At 45.9% G+C, this 20,077-nt stretch overlaps 1 protein-coding gene across 2 annotated transcripts in view; it reads left to right on the plus strand.

Moving 5' to 3' along the window:
• Positions 1-705: 705 nt before the first annotated feature.
• The window catches only part of ESYT2 (extended synaptotagmin 2), a 70,879-nt gene continuing 51,507 nt past the window's right edge, over positions 706-20,077 (plus strand). Inside the window, exon 1 of one of the 2 annotated variants that reach the window (XM_031455843.2) lies at positions 706-1,058. In XM_031455843.2, the coding sequence (XP_031311703.2) occupies positions 747-1,058 (312 nt within the window). In that variant the 5' untranslated portion in view covers positions 706-746. The remainder of the gene's footprint in view (positions 1,059-20,077) is intronic. The other variant, XM_064487138.1, reaches the window with a different exon arrangement.

Here is a 20,077-nt window from a genome sequence, read left to right on the forward strand (position 1 = left end):
AGTATTGTGCTGTGCACCAGATATTGCCACAACATTGTAAACTGACAGTACTTCTATAAATATATATTAAAAAAAAACTGGGATTGATCTAAAAAAAAGAAGTACCCGAAACAGTAACTTTCTAAAATTTGGCAAATACAGCACAATCGCAGGACAGTGCGCCCCTCCTTTCACGCTAACCCCGCAGGAACCGGGGCCCAGGAGCCAGCACCGTCCCCACGCCGCTAGGCGGACACCAGCACCGGGTAACCCACCACCCCTCCCCTCCCCTCCCCTCCCCCCCTGGGGCCCGCCCACACGAAGACGTCACGGAGGCAACGCCCACCCCGCGGGATGACATACAGCGGCCCCGCCCACCGTGGCTCAGGGGCACTCCGCCAGCCAGCGCGACGACAGCACGGCGGCCACGCCCATCCCACCTCAGGGGCGCTTTCCCTGTCCTGTGAGGTGCCACCCACGCCGGCCCCGCCCACCCTAGATGACGCCACACAGCGGCACCGCCCACTCCCGCCGCGGCGGTGGGATGACGTCACACGCTGGCCCCTGCGCACCCAGCGTTGGGCGGTGCCCAGGCAAAGGGCCACGCCCGGCCGCGGCCCGGGCCCCGCGGCGCCGCCGCCCCGCCCTGCGTGCTGACGTCACGCGGCGCCGCGGGCGGGGCGGCAGTACGGTCCCCTCAGAGGGGCGCTGGCGCGCTGGCTGAGGCGCGTCGGCCGGGACCCGCGGGATCGCTGCGCGGCGGGGCGATGAGCGGCGCCCGGGCTCCGGGCCCGGCGGCCGGCGCTGCCGGGGACGAGCCTCCCGGTGCGGCGCTGAGCGTGGACGTGGCCGGGCTGCTGGCACAGCTGGCGCGCAGCTTCGCGCTGCTGCTGCCGGTGTACGCGCTCGGCTACCTGGGCCTGAGCTTCAGCTGGGTGCTGCTGGCACTCGGGCTGCTCGTGTGGTGCCGCCGGAGCCGCGGCCTCAAGGCCACCCGCCTGTGCCGCGCGCTGGCGCTGCTGGAGGACGAGGAGCGCGCCGTGCGCCTGGGGGTGCGCGCCTGCGACCTGCCCGCCTGGGTGAGTGGGCGCCGCGCACCCCGCCCCGCCCCTGACCCCTCCCGACACGGCTCCGCCGTGGTCGGGGGTTCCCGGTCCGCCACCTCTCCGACCCCGCCTACCCGCCCGCCACTGCCCCTCCCGGGTCAGGGATCCCCGCCGGCCCCGACCCTGACCCCGCCCAGGTCGGGGGGGGGTCCCCGCCTGCCCCAGCCCACCCGCCCACGTCGGGGCGTCCTGAGCTCAGCCGGCAGCACCGCCGGGGTCGGCGTCGGGGTCCTGAGTGCTGTGTAAGTCAGGAGTCCTCGCCGCCGTCGCGCGGCCCACCCGCCGGGGTCGCCCTCTGCCCGCCGTCCCTCTTGGAAAAGGCACCTTCCCTCCGCCGCGCGGGTCCGAGCAGGGCGGCGCAGGTGAGGCCCGCACAGGTGAGGCGCGCTCCGCGCTGTCCTGCCTTGGCCACGTCGCCAGGCCTCCCCGTGCAGAGGCCGTGACTCCTGCCTCTGGAATGTGGGCTCGGGGCCGCCGGCTTCCCCGGCCGGCCTGGACGTGTTCCCTCCCCTGCGGAGAAGGCAGCCAGCGGTGGGGGGAAAGGGCGTTTTTCCTCCCTTCCTGAGAAGCCTCAGCCGTTTCTCGGTTGTTTCTGACACTGTTGAAGAGCAGTGGGGGTTCCTTGAAAGATCTGCTGATGTTACGATAGCTGAAGGTTTGTTTCACTTCTTTGGAAGTAGCATAAGCTGAGTAACGTTTATGCAGGGTCACCTCGAATGCGTTGTGAATTAAGGGGGCTGGGGGAGGAAGTTATGGAAGAGTTACCCTATTAGGAAGAGTCATCGTATTGTTTTTACCTCAAGCAGTTCCCTGCATAATTTATTTATGCAGCATGGAAAACGAATGCATTTGGCTCCCCCATTCTTTTTAACCAAAAGTTGGTGTCAGTTTCAGACCACACGAAGTAGTGCTTATCTAAGATAAAGGATGCTCATATTAGGCTTGATGTAAGCTTCATGGAAAAGTGGCCAGTCAGTGACTTTGAGAAGGGTCCTTTTCTCTTAGAGGAGACAAGGGCTTGGATATGATCCCTGTTTCCAGTCATAAGACACTTTTGAAGCAAGGCGTGGAGTGCGTGACACCAGGCAGAGGTTGGAAGGCAGGGGTGCCCCTCAGCTCCAGGAGGACCTACTAGATACTACCTTGTGATGACAAGCTGCAGGTGCAGTGAGAATCTAATAGTTGGGGACTTTGGAAATTTAAAGTTCTGTCAATACCTGCTGTTGTATTTGGAAGAATCACATTAAGTAGTGTGGTGTAGCTTTCAGCCAGAAGCAGGAAAGAGGAGGAAGGTGTAGAAAACGGGACCTCAAAGTAACCAGGGTGGGAAGAGACAAGACAGAGGTGCACTTAGGGAAGCAGGAGAGCTCTCAAGTGGGTCTTGTGGTCTTCCGTTCCACCAAATTAAATGATTCCAGAAAGTAGCTAAAAACAGAGTAAGTACATTAACAAAACAGCTGGTGTTATCAGGGTTGAAATTCATAGAACTTGGTGGTGCTGACATGCATAGATACCTGATTATGGAGCAGTGGTACTAACATCAAATTTGCTTATAAAAGTCATGAAATGCACACTGTTTTAACATAATAAATTAACAGGTGCAGTTGCTGCCATATTGAAGGACGAGACAGATTCTTCCTCTTTTTTTTTTTTTTTTTTTAAACAGAAGGATAATTAGCCAGAGTCTTTTCTTGGGTTTTCCTCTGTGTGACTTAAACTGATGAACATGGTGTTCATCTCACAGTAAGGAATTTGTATTTTCTCCAGAATTTTTCACTTATTTATTTCAAATGTGTATTTGTGCTCATATCACACATATGTTTACTCAAACGTGCCTGTATTGTTTAGAAAACTTCTGTAAGGATTCACAGGAAAACTTGACAGTGATCATATCCCAGAATAGCACTAGGAGTCTGGGGGCTGAGCGAGTTCTTTTAATGTTTGTTTTTATTGGGGCCCCATGTGTTATTTTCATAATAAAAGCAGTGAGGTACACTGTCTGGAAGTAGCTAGGGCAAATCAACAATAGAAGAAGCTGTGCACAAGAACCATGGAGGTTTCTATGTTAGTAGTACTTTGATTTTGACTGTACGTGCTTAGGTTTGGGGGTTCTGAACTTTGGGCTGCTTTTTTGCTTTGAATGAGATGTATTTGTGCAGATTTCATGGTGTGTCATGGACAGCTATGATTCCTAGCAGGGGGGAACAGGAAAACATGGCCCAATGTGGTACTCACTTCCTAACCCCATTTGTGAGTATGTCTACTGACAGCTTTTCTTCTTTTTATTTAGTAAAAAATTTATACTGTCTTTGTAAAATGAGATGATTAATGGATCTTAATACTTTGAGAAAAAATATATATGTACTGCTTCAAATTAAGGCTATTAGGTTATGAAAAGTGGCTATCACTTAATATGTGATAATTCTGTAAGACTTTGGTCCTACAGCTTTAATGTAAACCACATTATTACTCATTTTCCCTTTTTTTCCCATCAATAGGGAAAAGGCATGGCAGGTTTGAGCTGATGGATTGAGGACTGGCCTTTTTGTTGTACCAGTGGTCTCCCCTTGTTAACGGGCCCTGTAAGATTAGATTATAGGTGAAGAGTATTGAGGAATTTTTGTAGAGATGAGTAAGGATGACTTTCCCACTGCTTTTTTTTTATATGAAAAATTATAACTTGGTGTGGTGTCTGCCCCTTTCTTGCTCTCACTTCTGACAATAAATGCTGATTCTACGGCTGCTGGTGAGTGGAGACCCAGACCTGTCGTAAGTGACGGTCAATCTTTTGTTTCTCTGAGAATTGATGATTGGGATTTAAAGCATAGTCAATTTCCATGTTGTCCTGTTTTTTCTATTATGTACAATCTTTATTTGGGGAACAGTTTTCTTCTTCCCATGGTTCTTCTGGGAAGTCTGGGAGAATTTAACTCTAGCCAAAATTTAATATGTATAGGCCAAAATCCAAATGAACGAAAGAAAAGAATACATTTTGGTCTCATGTAAAGGAAGGGCAAATACTTTTATTCTCAGTGTTAATCACTGAGTTATACTTTTGAAAATTTTTGTGAAGACTTGTAACAGAAAACAGTTTCTGTAGCTAAATCAGGAGTCACAGTTTAGCTATTTTAAACTGTGGTTGCAACTTTAGCACCTAGATCCAAGGGCGATATGTGCTGTGGGAAAATGTTAGAACCCTCCTCCTACCTGTGAAAGGGACGGAAATGCTCTCTGGTCTCATTTATACCCACTTCTGCTGTAGTTCAGAGGGGAAAAGGGTGTCGTCCAAATGCGTCAGAAAGTTAGAGCTGAATGCCCCATGGCTGGTGGACATAAAACACTAAATACCTGTTTTTTTAGTTTAAACTAAAAAATGGATTTAAATTTAGGACATGCATCCATCAGGTTGTATGTTCTGGTTTTAGTAATACTTCTGTTTCAGATGAATAGTAGCCTCACTTTACATTTCAAGATAGAATATCGAGCTAGGATAGAACTATAAGTAATTTAAATAGATACATTAATTTAAAATATGTGTAGTGTATTTATAGTAAGTTCATATATGTTATATTAAGTTATATTAACTATACTTATAAAATATAGATCTCGATTCTGTGAAGAACCAGTTGTGAACAACTGACTAGTGATTCAGTGTTCTCCTCAGGCCTCTGCTGAACCTCTGATCTCTGTGGGTTTTCATGGTTTCTGCGTTGATTACAGCATTTCCTCTTGAATAATATCACAGATATTGTGAATAGATTAAAAACCATTGAATTGTACACTTTAAATGCCTGAACTGTATGGCATGTGAATTATATCTCAGTAATGCTGTTAAAAAATATTATAGACACTGAATTTCTTCCAAAAATAAGAAGTGAAACGATGAGTTATAGTACAAAGACAGCTGTTCAAACCTCCATATGGAATTCCAGCTAAAGCTGTTATAATCTTTAAAAATTATTGTTTCAATATAAATTTGGAAGCATTTACTTTTAAAGACTATTTAATGAAAAGGGAAGCTTATAAATGAAAAAAGTAACTAAGTTAATATTTTTACCTTAAGCCTAATGTTGCTTTAAACATTGATACTCTCTGTTGGCTAAACGAACAAATAGAAATGTGACCGTGCATCAAAGATATAAATATCTTAAATGTGTATGTTTTTTATAAGTTTTAAACTCTTATCTTTAATTCAGGGTATCAATATGTAATTACAATGTGTGTTTCAGAAATTTATCCTGTAGATTGGCTTGTTTTATGTAAGATACATTCTATCATAGCATGATTTTAGAATGAACTATTTTTAGTCTTTTGCATTTCATTATGTTTTGTTAAGTCATATCTTCTTTAGTTTCCATGACAATGCTTCCTCCATTTAAAGGTCTGAGGACCACTGCATGCAGACGTGTAAGATGTCACCTTGCCTTCACGTGTGTGCTCTCTTCCAGGTAGACAGGAGGTAGGGCTACAACTGAAGAGACCTGGTGGGTGGGTCAGAGCAGAGGATGGGCGGAGTTGGTGGTAGGGGCACGCATAGACACACTTAGGGACGTTGAAGAGTAAGCAGGAACAGAGACATGAAAGTGCAGAGTTGGGGAATCTGGCATATCCTAGGGTGGAACTCTGGGGGTGCCTGGGCTCTGCCATCATGAGGCATGAGGTGAGGAGGGCGATGGAAGGTTGGACCAAGGCTCAGACTGGTTCTGGGCCCAGGGGTGAGGAGGAGACATGTTCAGATGGGGCCTTGGCTGTGCTCTCAGGGTTTGGATGCAGGAGGAGGGGGCATTGCGATGGATTCAGCACCAAGCTCGTGAAATCAGACAGTGGAGACCCCCGTGCAGGGCAGGAGTTCTCTTGCTTCAGCTGCCAAAGCACTTAGAGCCCAGGTTACTGCTGCTTATCCCCCAGATAAACTGTCCTCTTTTCTCTTCGTGACCTTACTGTGCCCGAAGCACTGAGTCACCTGTGTTCTTCTGGGGCTGGGTGGGGCATGGTTCTTGCATAAACAACGTCAGTAGTTTCTTTTGCAGGGGATCATTTTTCCATTTAATATGTTTTATTCACAAGTTTTCTCATGGTTTTTCTCCCTCACTGGTTTTTCTTTCTTTCTTTGTTTTTCCTTAACTATTCAAAACATTCTTGTAAATTTGTTAAAGGAAGCCATTTATTTTGGTGAATTTTTCCTAGAGTAGATCACATTTTAAGGACAAGCCCAGCTTATACACAGGGACTAAAAATGAGCCTTTACTGATTCATCTTTTCACTCAGCCAACAGTTATTAGGTATTTGTTTTGTTCTAGGTAATGAATAAAACAAGGCCTTCAACTCAGAAGTCTCCTAGCTGGTAATAACACAAATCTAGGTGTTATCCTAGTTTTAGTCATAGTATGCACTGGCAGTTTTTGTTGTTTTAAATTAAAGTAATACATATTCATTTTTGTTAAATTAAGAAAAAGTATTTTGAAAACATTATGCATAAATTGCAAACCACCATAATAGTAGCTGGTGAAAAACTGTATCAATGTTGAATGGAGTTGTTACTGTGAATTTGTCTGTTTGTACTGATAAACCACGCTAAAAAAATTTGTTCAGAAAGGTATGGTTTAGCATCTAAGAGTTTTCGAGACTTAACTACATATGGAAAAAGAAAGGGAGACCTTTATTAGGTCTTTCGGCTGGGGAAGTGGTGGGTTTGTTTTTTTTTTTAATTATTGACATTTAGAGCATGTTGTACATTTAAAATAATAGCTCAACTCTTTAAATCAGTCTATTGTAAAACAAAGATTGTGTGGATGAGGATTAAAACTTTTTTCCAGGGTTTGTAGATGTAGCTGTGCATGTAAATTCAAGTTTATGCTATCCTGTCTTTGTATTTTGTGAAAGGTAGTTCTGTGATTACTCATAGTGGACGCCTCTGAGGCCAGTAGTTCAGTATCTGGTGTCTTTTTAATGGATCACAGCAGGATGTCTGGATGAAAGTATCGACACAAAGTGGGAACACACCTTAAGTGCACCCTGTGTCGGCAGTAGTGATTTCCTTTTTTAAAAAGCTCCATTTTTGTAGCTGGTGACAACACTGGAGAATTGGTGATAACTGCAGAAGTGGCAGACGTGGAAATACTGATATGACATTTTTTATTGAGTTTTCTTTTTGTTTGTAAAAATGTCATTGAAGTTGAACTTGAAGTTTTTTTTTTTCCATTCACTTAGTGAACGTATCCTTATTTTTCTATTAATGGAATTTGGTCATGTTTTCCTTTATTTCTTACGTTTTGGCTAGACAGATTTTAAAAACATAGTTTTTCTGGTATGAAAAGACTGCATGCTCACTGTAGAACATTTCAAGCTTTGGAAAAGAATAAAGAGGGAAAAAGTTACCTGCAACCCTACTAACTAGTAATAGCCGTTATTAACATTTTGGTGGTTTTCTGAGTCTTTAGTATGTTTGGAAGGTATGGGTTCATGCATGTGTTGTATTCTCCTTCATTAAGCACTGTGTTGTGGACATTATGTCACTATTCTTCAGAAATATGACAGATAATTGCAATAGCATCCATTTTATGGGGGTGCTGTGCTTTATGTAAATTATATCTGGTGGACAAGTTCCAAAAATGAGATTGTTAGATACTGTGTGTTGGGGAAAGGGAAAACTAGAATTTTAGATATTTAATTTTCTGCTCTTTTCAAGTTTTGAAAGAGTATTTGCTTGAGCTATTTATCAGATCTATCCAGGATATATAAACTATTTTTGAGCTCAGAAGAGTTGGGTGATAATTTTACAAGCACAAGTCTAGCTTTAGAAAACAGTGTTTTGAGCACTGTGATGTTAAAATAAGCACAGTAGATTTATCCAGAGCCCCTCTTACGTAACTAACCTTTAGAAGAAGAGCATTCCCCCCACGCAGAGTCACTGTTCAGACAACTTTCTTCCCTCTGTGCTGTGCTGGGATGTGAAAGTCGGTTAACAGGAGCAAGACTGTAAACTGGAGTAATGGCTTCATGTCGCCCAGTGTCGTGGTGGCTGTTTGGAGGTTGCCGAGAAGGCTCCCTGGATTGTCCTTGGTCTTGTCTGAAAATAACCAGCTGTGCAACTGGTGTCGTAGTGTCCCCTGGCCACCCGTGGTTACTGAGTGGTGTGTGCTCCTGGCGGCTGAGTAGGCTGCCCTTGCGTCCCGATCTCACGTGTGGCAGCTCTGCTGCTCAGGCACATGCTCTAGGTCTGGAAGACGTGGGTTCCTACCTGAGACCCGCCTCTCCTGAGTCTGGGCACTTGGATCCCTCAGTCACACCTTTAGAACTTAGTTTCCTCATCACTAGATGGGCATGAAATGAACTTGACCCCATGTTGTGGTTCTGAGGCTGGAACGAGGAAAGGCCGGGGGATGCGGGCCTGGGACAGCAGCGGTGGCAAGTGGGACCCTGGGGCGAGTGATCTGAGTGGCTGATGCTTCCTTTCAGTTGCCCTGTGTTACCACTGGCTTCCTGCTGCCTGAGTCCTTCTCTTCCTCACCTTGCCACCTGCTCCCCACTTCAGCTGGCGGACAGATGAAATCTGAGCTTCTCTTTGTTTCTGTTTCACTGTGGTTTGTTTATTTTGTGTTGTTGCTAAGAATTTATCTGTGATCTTGCTTTGTTGTTCCTCACACTTGTAATTTCTCTTTTTCTCTCTGTACATCTCTGAAATAGGAGCCCACGTTATTACCCTCATCCTTGTGTCTCCCTTAAACAACCTGTTCGGACAACACAGGTTCTCAGTTCTGTTTGCAGCAGCTGCCCTGATGCAGTTGATAACCAGTTACATTTTGGCAGTATCATGTCATACAATTTTTTTTAATTCTAATACTCATTTCCTTCCTCTTGTGAGTAAGTGTTGGTTAGTGACTAAAGTGGGGATTTGAAAATGCACACCCTGTTTCTGGGTCTGTTGTGACAGTTTGATTTAATCTGTTTTAGATGTGGAGTTGTTTCCCTCTGTTGGCATCTGTGGGTTGCGATGATTTAGGTTTCCCACAGTAAGGTGGATCTGCAGAAGGTGAGCCCGGGAACATGGGAAGAGAACCTTGTGCAACGTGCTTCATGCCCTGAATGTCACACTGCAGGACATATTACATACTGGTTTTCCATTATGCCACTCACATTCTGAGATACCAGCATCAAACTGCTAAAATTACTAATCTGAGTGATATTCTTACCTTCTATTTTCTTAGAAAACTTCTTACATCTTTGTTAGATCTGCTTTGTCCCGTAATTGTATGTAGAGTCTGGAGTTTGAAGACGAGGACTTTTTATATCTGCCACAGCATCTAACAGAGTATTTGCACTGAGTTTGCTCAGTAAACCTAGGGAGCTGTTGGAGCAGTGAACTTCCAACTGCCTGCTTTATTAGGACTGTCTGCACCCAGTTTGTAACTTGTTGCATAAGGCCTGCGTGGCTGTTACTTCACGTAGTTGAGATCATTAATTTATTACCTTTGTGCTGTAAACATGTATATGCCTAGCAAGTGAATGCATACAATCTGTTAAGACTTTCTAATGTCTGAGAATTGGGTTTTTAAAACCAAAAACCCAAATATAATCTGAAACAAAAATAGCGATACAGTGTCCATTTTTTCACATAGTGAAGATCTTGACGTCTGTCCAGTAGCTGTTGGAAAGTGTTGCTTTTGCTTAATAGCTTGAGTCCGATGGTGGTTTCACCGTGGGGGAGGTGAAGGCGTGAGCGCCGCGTCCTGGAGAGCAGCCTTCGAAGGAGTTACCTAGGGGGTGGTCTCCATGGTGAGCGGGGCAGGAGAGGGGAGGCAGTGGGCCCTCTTTGCTGCCTGCACTAGGGCCACTGTGAGAAAGTGCCACAAACTTGGTGGCTTAAAACAACACAGATCTATCTTTTACAGTTCCGGAGGCGAAAGCCTGAAATTGGTTCCCGTGGATGAAACCAAGGCTTCAGTGGGGCCCTGCTCCCTCTGGAAGCCTTTCCCAGCCTCTGGAGCTGCTTTCCTGGGCCCTGGGCTGCTCTCCACCCTCACAGCCGGCAGCTGCTGCCACCGTGTCACCTGTATGTGTCCCTCTTAAAGGGATGAGTGTGATTGCATTAGGACCCACCCAGATAATGCAGGATAATCTCCCCAACTCAGGATCCTTAATTTACCACATCTGCAAAGTCCTGGTTTTGCCATGCAGGGATTAGGACTTGGATGCCTTCGGTGGACCTGTTTTCCAGGCAGCACTGCCCTGTGTCTTGGAATTCGCAGAAGTTAGGGTGGCTCAACAACAGCCATTGCAGTTCATCTTTGTTTCATCAGTTCTGAAAGATATGGTCCCCTACTCTTAACGCCCGGACTCAGATTCCCCTTGCAGCCGCGTGTAATTTCGGTAGCGTGCTCTTTCTGTCTTGTGGCACAGAAGTGATGGCGTGTGTTGTCATTGGTCACCTCTTGGATTCAACACTTACTCTTCCCTTTTCCTGCCTTAGCCCTAGTGCTTGAGAACTGCGTGTGGTCTTGGAGAGACAAGTGGTGGGGAGAGGGTTGGAGGAAAGGTGACCCACCTGGGCCAAAGTGTCCGTGTTGGGAGGTGAGAGGCACACAGAGCAGAGCCTCGCGTTGTGTGAGCGGGGGAGCTGGGATTGATCTGAAGGGCACCAGGAAGACATCAAAATATTTAAAAGAATGGTGTGTCCCAATTTTAAGAAGGGATGTGTAGGAAGATAAATCTGGCGATGACATCCAGATGGACTGAGGGGACAGAGACTGGTGGCTGGGTCCCAGTGCGAGGAAGGAGAGCCTGAGTCTGATGGGGCCACACTGGGAGCGAAGGGGGCGTGAAAGGTGACTGCAGGCGACCTGCTTGGGGCATGATGATGACATTTTCCAGTAATGATTCAATGGGAAGCATAGTTTGGAGGCCCAGGGACAAGGGTGGAGGATTATTTGTCTTATAAACGCTGAGTTTAAGGGGCAGTCACCCACACAGCAGTCAGCGATGGTGGTTAGCGCCCGGAGACATGCGGGGCTCCATCAGCTCGGGCGAAGGGTGGTGGGAAAGCGGAGCAGTGTGCAGATACCAGGCCAGAGGGCCTGGGCAGACCCTCTGGCTCTGGAGTAAAGTGGTTAATTCATTCAGTGCTTACTTACTCTGCACCGTCTGCCTGCACAGCTCTGCAGAGCGGAGTCACTGAAGCCCCACAACAGACCTGTCACCCTTGTTGTGCAGACAGGACGCAGACCATGCTGACTTAAGACAGTCGTGGCTTGCCGTGGTCCTGGGTAGAGCCTGGACTGGGACATCTGCCCCTCTGCTCCCCTCCTGTCTAGATGGTGGTGAAGAAGAAACTGGGGAGTAGACATCGTCTGATCTGGTCACTTTGATCATTTCTGCTTTCTGGCGGAGGAGACTAAGGCCAGGGGTTTCAGCAGGTACCCACAGCCACGCAAGGACCAGAGGTGATGCCGGGCTGGCGTCATGTTCCTCCCCGCATGCCCTCTCCCCTGCTGCTTGGTACCCAGAGGGTGGGCAGCCCCAGCCCCTGTAAGGGTAGGGGCAGCATTGCTGCCGACAGAGCAGCCTGACCTGGGCTGGTGGCCACCCTGACAGCAAGTCCACCTTCGGGTGTACAGCGTCAGCATTCTTGAGTGTCGTGTTAGGCAGTAGTGTCTGTTTTCAGAGGTTCTGATCTCTGTAATTGGGACAAGGAATAGAAATGCTCTTTCTTGGTCTTTGTTTTCTTCCTCTATTTCCCAGTTTTTGTCTGGGGTCATTTTCCTCCTGCCTGGAAAACTCCCTTTAGTACTTCTTTTAATGCAAGTTGGACAGCAACAAATTTTCTCAATTTGTGTCACTTACAGAAAAACTGAGCAATCAGAGTTTCCATACCCCATCCGCATACAGTTTCTTGTGTTGTTATCATCCAGCATTAGTGTGGTACGTTTGTTACAGTTATTGAAACAGTGTTGACACAGTGTTAACTGCAGCCCACGTTTCCACTGGGAGCCTCTCCTTGTTTGTAGGCTAGTTTCGCTCCCAAGCCCGCACCTCTGGGCGGCCACTGAGCAGTTTTACTACCTATAATTTTGCCTTTTCCACTGTGTGCAACCTGTTCAGATTGGCTTCTGTCAGTTAGCAGTAGGCATTTAAGAGTTTTTCCCTTATTCTTTCCTGGCTTGTTGGTTCATTTCTTTCTTTTATGTTTATTGCAATAAAATTCAAAAAATGTAAAATTTTTTATTTTTTATTACTTTATATTTTTAAATGTACAATTCAGTGTCATTTCGTGCATTCACTGTGTTGTGCCACCATCACCTCTGTCTGGTCCCCGAAACTTTCATCACCCCGAAAGAAACCCTGTCCCCATTAGCAGTCACTCCCCACCTCACCCCTCCCCCTGCTCATTCAACCACGACTCTGTTTTCTGTCTCTATGATTTTACCTGTTCTGGACATTTCATATAGATGGAATCATACAATATTCGACCTTTTGTGTTTGGCTTATTTCACTTAGCGTAACGTTTTCAAGATTTTACCCTGTAGCACACTTCATTTCTCTTTATGGCTGAATGGTGTTCCATCATATAGGTAAAGCCAGTTTGTCCACCCATGCATCCTTTGAAGAACTTTTGGGTTGTTTCTGTCTTTTGGCTCTTGTGAGTAGAGTTGTGAACACTCGCAGATGTTTTGTTTGAATGCCTAGTTTCAGTTTTGGGGGGTCTGTATACTGAGAAGTGGGATTGGTGGGTTTACCTTTTTGAGGAGCTGCCAAGCTCTTTTCCACAGTAGTGGGAATATTTCACATTCTCACCAGTGGAAGTTCCTGCACATGCTTGCCAGCACTTTCTCTTTTCTATTTTTTGATTCTGAGCCATCGTAGTGGGTGTGCAGTGGTGTCTCACTGTGGGTTTGATTTGCATTCCCTGTGACTGATGCCACCACCTCATGATTGCATTTCCTCCCAGCTCCACACTTAGGGAGGTTCTTTTGGTAGTTTGACGTTGGCCACAGCGGGAATATTTCCGCCCTGGAAGTCGGCAGTCCCCAAGAGTTGGCCGTGAACCGGTGCCCACTCTACCACCGCTCTGAGCTGTGTCTGTACCCTCCTCCAGAGAGGTTCTCCGTGACCTCTGAGGGTGGATGGGACAGATCACCTTAGCGCAGCAGGGCTCTGAGTTGGCATGAGGGTGGGTTGCAGGGAAGAGCTCCCTCTGGCCTGGTCTCACCCACTCTTGGGCTTCTGTCCTCTGGAGGTGGTAGCTGAAGACCTGTGGTGTTGGCTGAGCCTCCCTCGGTCTGTCTCAGAGTCCAGGCTGTGCTTTCTCAGGACAGGGCACCTGCTGAAAGCTGTTTTGCTTTTCAGTGGCTAGCTTTTTGCCTTTAGTAGCTTAAAAATTTGGAAGATGCCTGCAGGATAACTTACTTTACCTCCCCTGCCCCCAGGGGTCCTGGCCCTCAAGTCCTGTTGCTCAGCTGACCCCAACTCCAGTCCTGTCTCCCTGGTCTGGGAGATTTCCGTATGCTCAGCTGGCTTCTCAGCCACATTTCTCTGGGTTTCTCAGCCTCTGGCACCATGCCCGTGGGGGGAAACAGCCACAGCAGATCGACCCCTCAGCCCTGGGCCTCCTGTGCTCTCAGTGTGCCGTAGCCTTTTGTCTGGTTGCCTGCGAGGCGCTCTGACCATTGGAGCTGGAAGCCTGTGTTATTTTTAGGGGAAATACTTGGGAACTAGCACACTGCCCTGTGAGAGTGAGAACAGATGGTCTCCGTTGCTGAGGGCGCACTTGGAAGGGGGAGGGGGAGACAGATTTAGGAGAAGGGGGTCAGGTGTCCAGTTTTACTTGCATAATTTATTTCAAAATGTTTCCCTGGATAAATAAGTTTAGGTGGGTTTCACGGTTTTGAAGAATTTGGTTTTTTGGTGGTGGTTGTTTGAAGGAAAATACTGTTACTGTGAAGCACAACATATGAGGTGTTTAGTAAATTTTAAGCAGTGGAGCACGAAGTAAACAGCTGTAGAAGAATTCCAAGTTGGGCTTCACTTGTCTCACCTGTGATATGGCACCTGACAGGTCAGGTAAACCCTGGAAATACGTGTTCAACATGACCATTTAGTGAACTCACCTTTCTGGGCGGGGAGTACTCTTTGTCTCACGCACTCTGTACCTTACAGCCCCGGGAGGAAGACAGCTTGAAAAGGAGGAGGAAAAAGTTTTGAAAAATGGATGGTAAAACTTTGCACAGGAGCCCCCTTCCTGTGTGAGGAGGGCTGAGGGTCCAGGGTCCCAGCGTGGGTCTGGAGCCGAGGCCAGTTTCAGTATGGCCACTGTGCGCCGTGGCCCCAGCCAGAGTCTGGGACTGAGGAATTCAGGTCCCTTCAAGCTCTTAAAAGTGAACCAGGAGTTGGACCTTGAATGAGGGGGTGGGGGAAGGCAGTACAGCATGGATAAGGCACGGGGAGGGGAGAAAGTGCTTTTAAAGTGGGAGGTGAATGATTTATAGGGTAGAGGAAACTGAGGCAGTAGGCTGGAAGTGTCATTAAACACAGTATATAATATGATAAAGCAGTTTATTCGTGTGTCTGTGTGGTGTCACCAAGTATTTCAGTTCTGTCATACGTCCAAGTTGTTACTAACTTCAGAAATCACCTGATGCCTACAGTGACATGACCACTGCTCCGTCAGTGAGTGGACCAGGTATGCTCTAAGGCCAAGTGCACCACTGACGTGTCTTTGATTGTTGACTGATCCACTGACAAAGAGCTCAGAATCAGGCTGCACGTTTACCTCTAGGCCTCCGGATTACGTACTTGGTTCTGTTATTTTTAGGGAAATGCCTATTCATGTAAGCGTGGTATGCTACACAGTCTGCGTTTGGTTGGAACCCAGGATGCAGGGAGCTGACTGTAAATCACACCCAGAGTTTCGACTGTGCAGAGGATCAGCTCCCCTAAGCCCTGAGTTAATCAAGGGTCAACTGTATGCAAATCAGTGTTTTTGGGGAATATTCACAGGATTTTGTAGCCATCACCAAAATCTATTTTTAGAATATCTTTGTTCTCCCTCCAAGAAGCTCCATGCCCACCAACACTCACTCTCCCCCCACTTCTGATGCCAGCCCTGGGCAGTCGGCAGCCCACTCCTGTGTCTGTGGGCATCGCTGTCCTGGACATCCCACGTACGGGCAGCCTGACGGCATGCAGGCTCTGTGGCCCTGACTACCAGAGTGATGGATGGATGGTAGAGGTTGGGAGGTCGGTGACAGACAGGGGTGGACTGGTAGATCACTGGGAGACACCACAACCCTCTCCGGTGGTGGTGCTGCTGTGGCTGTGTAAGGTATGACCATCGGAGGGACCTGGGAAATGTGTACACAGGGCCTTGCTGTGCTTTTTTTTGCAATATCTGTATTTTCAAAAGAAAAAAATTTTTGAGGGTGATGTTATGATCTAATTATTGGTTTCTGTATAGAGTTGTCCATTTGTGGTGAATAAACTAGAGGACTTTTTAGGAAGAATTGGAGAGAGTTTGGGATTTGATCAAGGGATGTCCAGACATTTTTGTAATTTTCTCCCTGAGGTTCCTTGATATTTTTTAGTCTCTTGTGCAGAAAACAAAGAATGATAGATATGCCGCATAATTCCCCTGGGTTGTTCCTGTAATGATGAAGCTGACGGTTTTCTCTGGTCAGTTGGTCGGTTGGGTTTGGTTTTGTTTTGTCTTATTTTTTTGTGTTTCTGTGTCGCATGGTCACAGTTAATGGCAAATAAGCATTATGGGGGATTTACTGGAACCTTGGTCTTAAACATCCAGCAAAGATAAATGATTATATTCGGGTGAAGAGTCCTAATATTTCCAAGTGCCTAATTACCTAGTGTTTCTCCATTGCACACAAATAAAGGAATAAAAGTAGAAAACGAGAAGATTTTAGATTGGTAAATTTCTCACTTCATTCTTATAACTCAAGATATTTACTATCTGTGTGAGGGAATAAAATTAAGCTGAGAAATTTCATGTGAACCTATTCCTTGAAAATGAAAAAGTCACAGTAAAGTTTCAAACATGATGTGACTTCTGATTTCATGTAGATGTTTGGTATACCTGTCAGGTCTGTAATTCAAGGGGATTTTAACCCCAACTTCACAGTCTCATAGTTTCTTCCTCTTCTTCTGCTTTTTAATAATAGAGCAAAGCTGGATTGACTCCACTCAGTACATGGAACAAGTACAGTTATTTCAGTGCTGTAATTAACATGTCTATCTTTCTGTCCATTCTAGTCAAGACATAAGAATTTAAATATGAAGGATAGCATTGGATTTGATGTAAAGTAAAAAAACAACCAGATTGTCTTAAGTGTTTTAAGAAGGAGATGAGAAGACATGCTTCCTATTCTCGGACTCATTTCAATTTGTGGGAATGATAGATCTCATGCCAAAATCTCAACTTTAAATCAAGATTGTCAAATAATTTACTTCTGTGAGTGTTTTTCTTTTTAACAGTTACAGAAAGAATGTTATGACTTTAGAATTTTGTTAAAATACGATTCAAGTCTTTGAAAAATTTCCATAAACATACATCTGTATGTAAGGCATTAAATTGATCTCTCGACATTAGTATTTTGATGAAGGGATGTCTAATTGTTCTGCTGTATAGAAGTTATCCATGTCCCAGTTTTGACTCTGCCGTTGACGGTCAGTCTTGGCTTAAATGTCCTTGTCACTCTACGCACACACTGAAATGTAAGTCCCCCTTCAAAAATAAATAAGTAGATGAATGGTACATCTAGTATAGCAGATATGTGAAATCAGAGAAAGCCTCACGATAGCATTCCTTTCTAGTGAATTAGAAATAGGAGTTGGTTTTCACATAATTTAGATAGCTTTGTTACAGAAGGTATGCTGGGTAAGCCTAGCTTTTTAATTTGTATTTTACAATTTCCTGATCTACAAAAATAGGTAGTAGTCATTCATATAGCAAAGAAATAGCCAGGAATTTTTGAAGATGAACGTGCGCTAACCGAGCGTTTGTCCATGGGGTGGGTACCTGTTTCCCCTCCCCTGCCCCTCAGACCATCAGAGCGAGCCCGGCAGAGCCTCAGGCCAGGGCCCCCCCCCCCCCCCCCCCGTAGAGACGACAGAAGAAGCGCATTTACACTCACTCCGGTCTTTTCCTGGTGCGCAGGTGGACGGGCCCTCCCTGCCTGAGGTCTCGGCGGTGATGCAGGATAGTAGTGCTTCTTCCTCCCGTGGGAAATTGCTCATTAACATAAAAAGCACCTTGGAGAGAATTTTGAAAGTTTCTCCTGGTAGGAAGGCCGTAAACAGGTGACTTTTCCAGCAATGTCGGTATATTTTAATGTCTTTGTACTGCAGTGTTCTTTTTGGTCAGTCAGATCTCACTGTTACACGGTAATCAAAGTCTACATAGAGCTCATACGGACAGACCACTGAGAAAATTCTAACTGTGGATTTTGAAAAATATTAATTGCCGTGATTAATGTGTGAATTAATTGATTGCCTGCTTTTTATGTGCACCAGAAATAGACAAGCCCAATTGTTTTGTGCCATCTTTTCCATCCAGGTGAGTAATTTGGCCATACTGGTAATAACCCTTGACAGAGGTTCTTAGGGAGATATTCTCTCTCACCTTTCTGGAAAACCTTGAGTACTTTCTTCTTTATGGGAAGAGCTGTTAAGAGAAAGCATCCCAGTATTTTAGAAAAAATATTAAGATTTCTTGACCCTGTTTTTTCAATTTCCATGCATACTGAGCCTCTGGAGAAGATGGGGGAGGGCGGATTGGAATCAGGGGTGTGAGGAAAGACAGAGGTGGTGTAATAACCCCTGTGGGAATGGGTAGAGACATTTTAACATAAAAAGATTGGAGGGTACAGATTTTTGTTGGTGCCAATTTACATTTGAGCCCTTTTCTCCTGACCTGGTCATGAGCCAGTCTTTGGGAATACATGGAGCTCCCTGCTGTGGAGCCACAGAGAGGTGGCATGTGCTCTGGTGATGTAAATGTAAAATTTGTTTAAATCCTGTTATTTGGAAGTTTTGTCCGATGTCAGTATTTTTTCCCTATCATAATTACATTAGCATGGAAGAATTGTAATGGGTTTTTCTCCAAGCCCCAAGCAGATGCTCCCAGGTGCCTGCAGTGTTTCAGCAGGTCATATGTACTGTGTCATAGTTTCCTGTGTTGGTCGCATTGGGAAGGGCTGGCTAGAGAGCTGTGGACGTCCGCCTGACCAAGGTCAGGAGAGTGAGGATGATTCTGATACTGTCTTGGACACCAGCCCAACTCTTTCCCCATCACTGACCACAGTTCCCAGGTCCCGGGTTCTCCAGGAAGTTCTTCTGTATGTGGAACCTTGGAGTCCCCTTTGGCTGATTTGTGTGTGAACCAAAATTTTTCTGGGCGTTTTTACTTTCTGTGAGTTTCCCTTCCCCATTGCTCTGATTTTAAGACTAATCCCCATGCAGACAAAACAGTATTAAACAGCTGACGATTTTTGGTTAGTATCTCCCCAGCCTGTGACCTCTGATTGCACGTCAGGTCTGTGTAAGTGAACCCGCTGTGTACTTCCAGGCGAAGGTATGTGTCGACTGCTTAAAGGTTCCTGAAAGCTGAGTTTCTGTTGTGAGACAGCAGGGCACGGGCCTCTCATGGTTTCGTGGAACCTGCGGTTCTGTTGTGCTAGTCTTGCCTCATCCGTTCTTAGTTTTCGAGGTGTAAGTGTTGATTTTAGACAAGAAAACCTAAATCTTGCTTGGATCTTTCCAATTTGTAGTCTTACGTAGAGCTCATCGCCTGGTGGGAGAAGGTGGTGTTTGGGGGTCAGCAACAGGTGGTGACACGCACCCAGGTGTGCTGGGTGACCGGAGGCCCCACAGGCTGGGACCTCCTCCAGCCGCCCAGGGCCGCTCCGAGCAGCAGGCCCGGACGAAGCGACTTCTTCCCCTGGAACCAGTCATTGCTCCAAGTAAGAACTGAGTGGGTTTCTTGATGTTGGTCTTTTTTGGCTTTTGTGTTTGTTTTTTTTTTTGACACTGTGCCCAAAGGACTATGTAGAAATGAGCGAAGCTCAAATCCTTGGAATGAGAAAGAATGTGAGTAAGTGAACCTGATTAACTAGTTTACTATTTGAAGTTTAATAACATTTGGTTTCCAAGATGATCATCATTTTATCCATTATCTTCTGTATTTTACTAAAGATACTTAATCACTATTGCTTCAGCTGTAATAGACCTACATCTTTCCTCATGTTTTCTAAGACATCAGTTACCCTATTTGGATTTTTAGAAGGAAGGAATGAGTGTGTTTACCCAGCGTGTCTCCACACTGCTGATGCTGTGGGGTTTCAGCAGGTGTCCCCACAGCCCCCGTGAGGGTGAGGCACCTGCTGTGCTTTGGGTGGTCGCCCTGGGCCGAGCAGGGGGGTCTGACTGTTAACATGGCCTGCAGGAACAGCGCTGTTTGAAGACAGACAGTCCTTTTGTTTAGCTTCAGTTTTGAACATTATCCCATGTTCACAAATGGGGAAGATAGGAGTTAAGTAGGAAATGTCAGCTATGTATTAGTTTGTTCCATCTTTTATACTTCAGGGAAGACTTTGGAGTCCTCTGGGTCTGGGACTCGTCTCTCTAGCCCACTTCCCCTCTAACTTTGAGCACGTCACTTCCCCCTCGTGGGTCTGTTTCCTTATCTGGCATCACTGTTAAAGAGCTGTTGTGAGGACTGGGCAAGGTATTGTATTCGGAGTTCTGGCATATGGTTAGTGTTCTGCCTTTGTGTGTTTGGTTTGCTTTTTCTAAACAAACAACTTTGATATTATCAACATCATATTAGAATTCAAAATACGCCTTTGTTCTTTTTAAAGAAAAGATAAAAAGAGATTTCTTGGGTGGTGTCAACTCTTAAATATAATCAAAACTTAAATACTCATACAGTGATTATTTCTAGCTTGTAGAGATACTATGGATAATAAATATGAAACTTGTTTCATGATAAG

Source organism: Camelus dromedarius, chromosome 7 (assembly GCF_036321535.1).
Source record: "Camelus dromedarius isolate mCamDro1 chromosome 7, mCamDro1.pat, whole genome shotgun sequence".
Taxonomy (NCBI): domain Eukaryota; kingdom Metazoa; phylum Chordata; class Mammalia; order Artiodactyla; family Camelidae; genus Camelus; species Camelus dromedarius.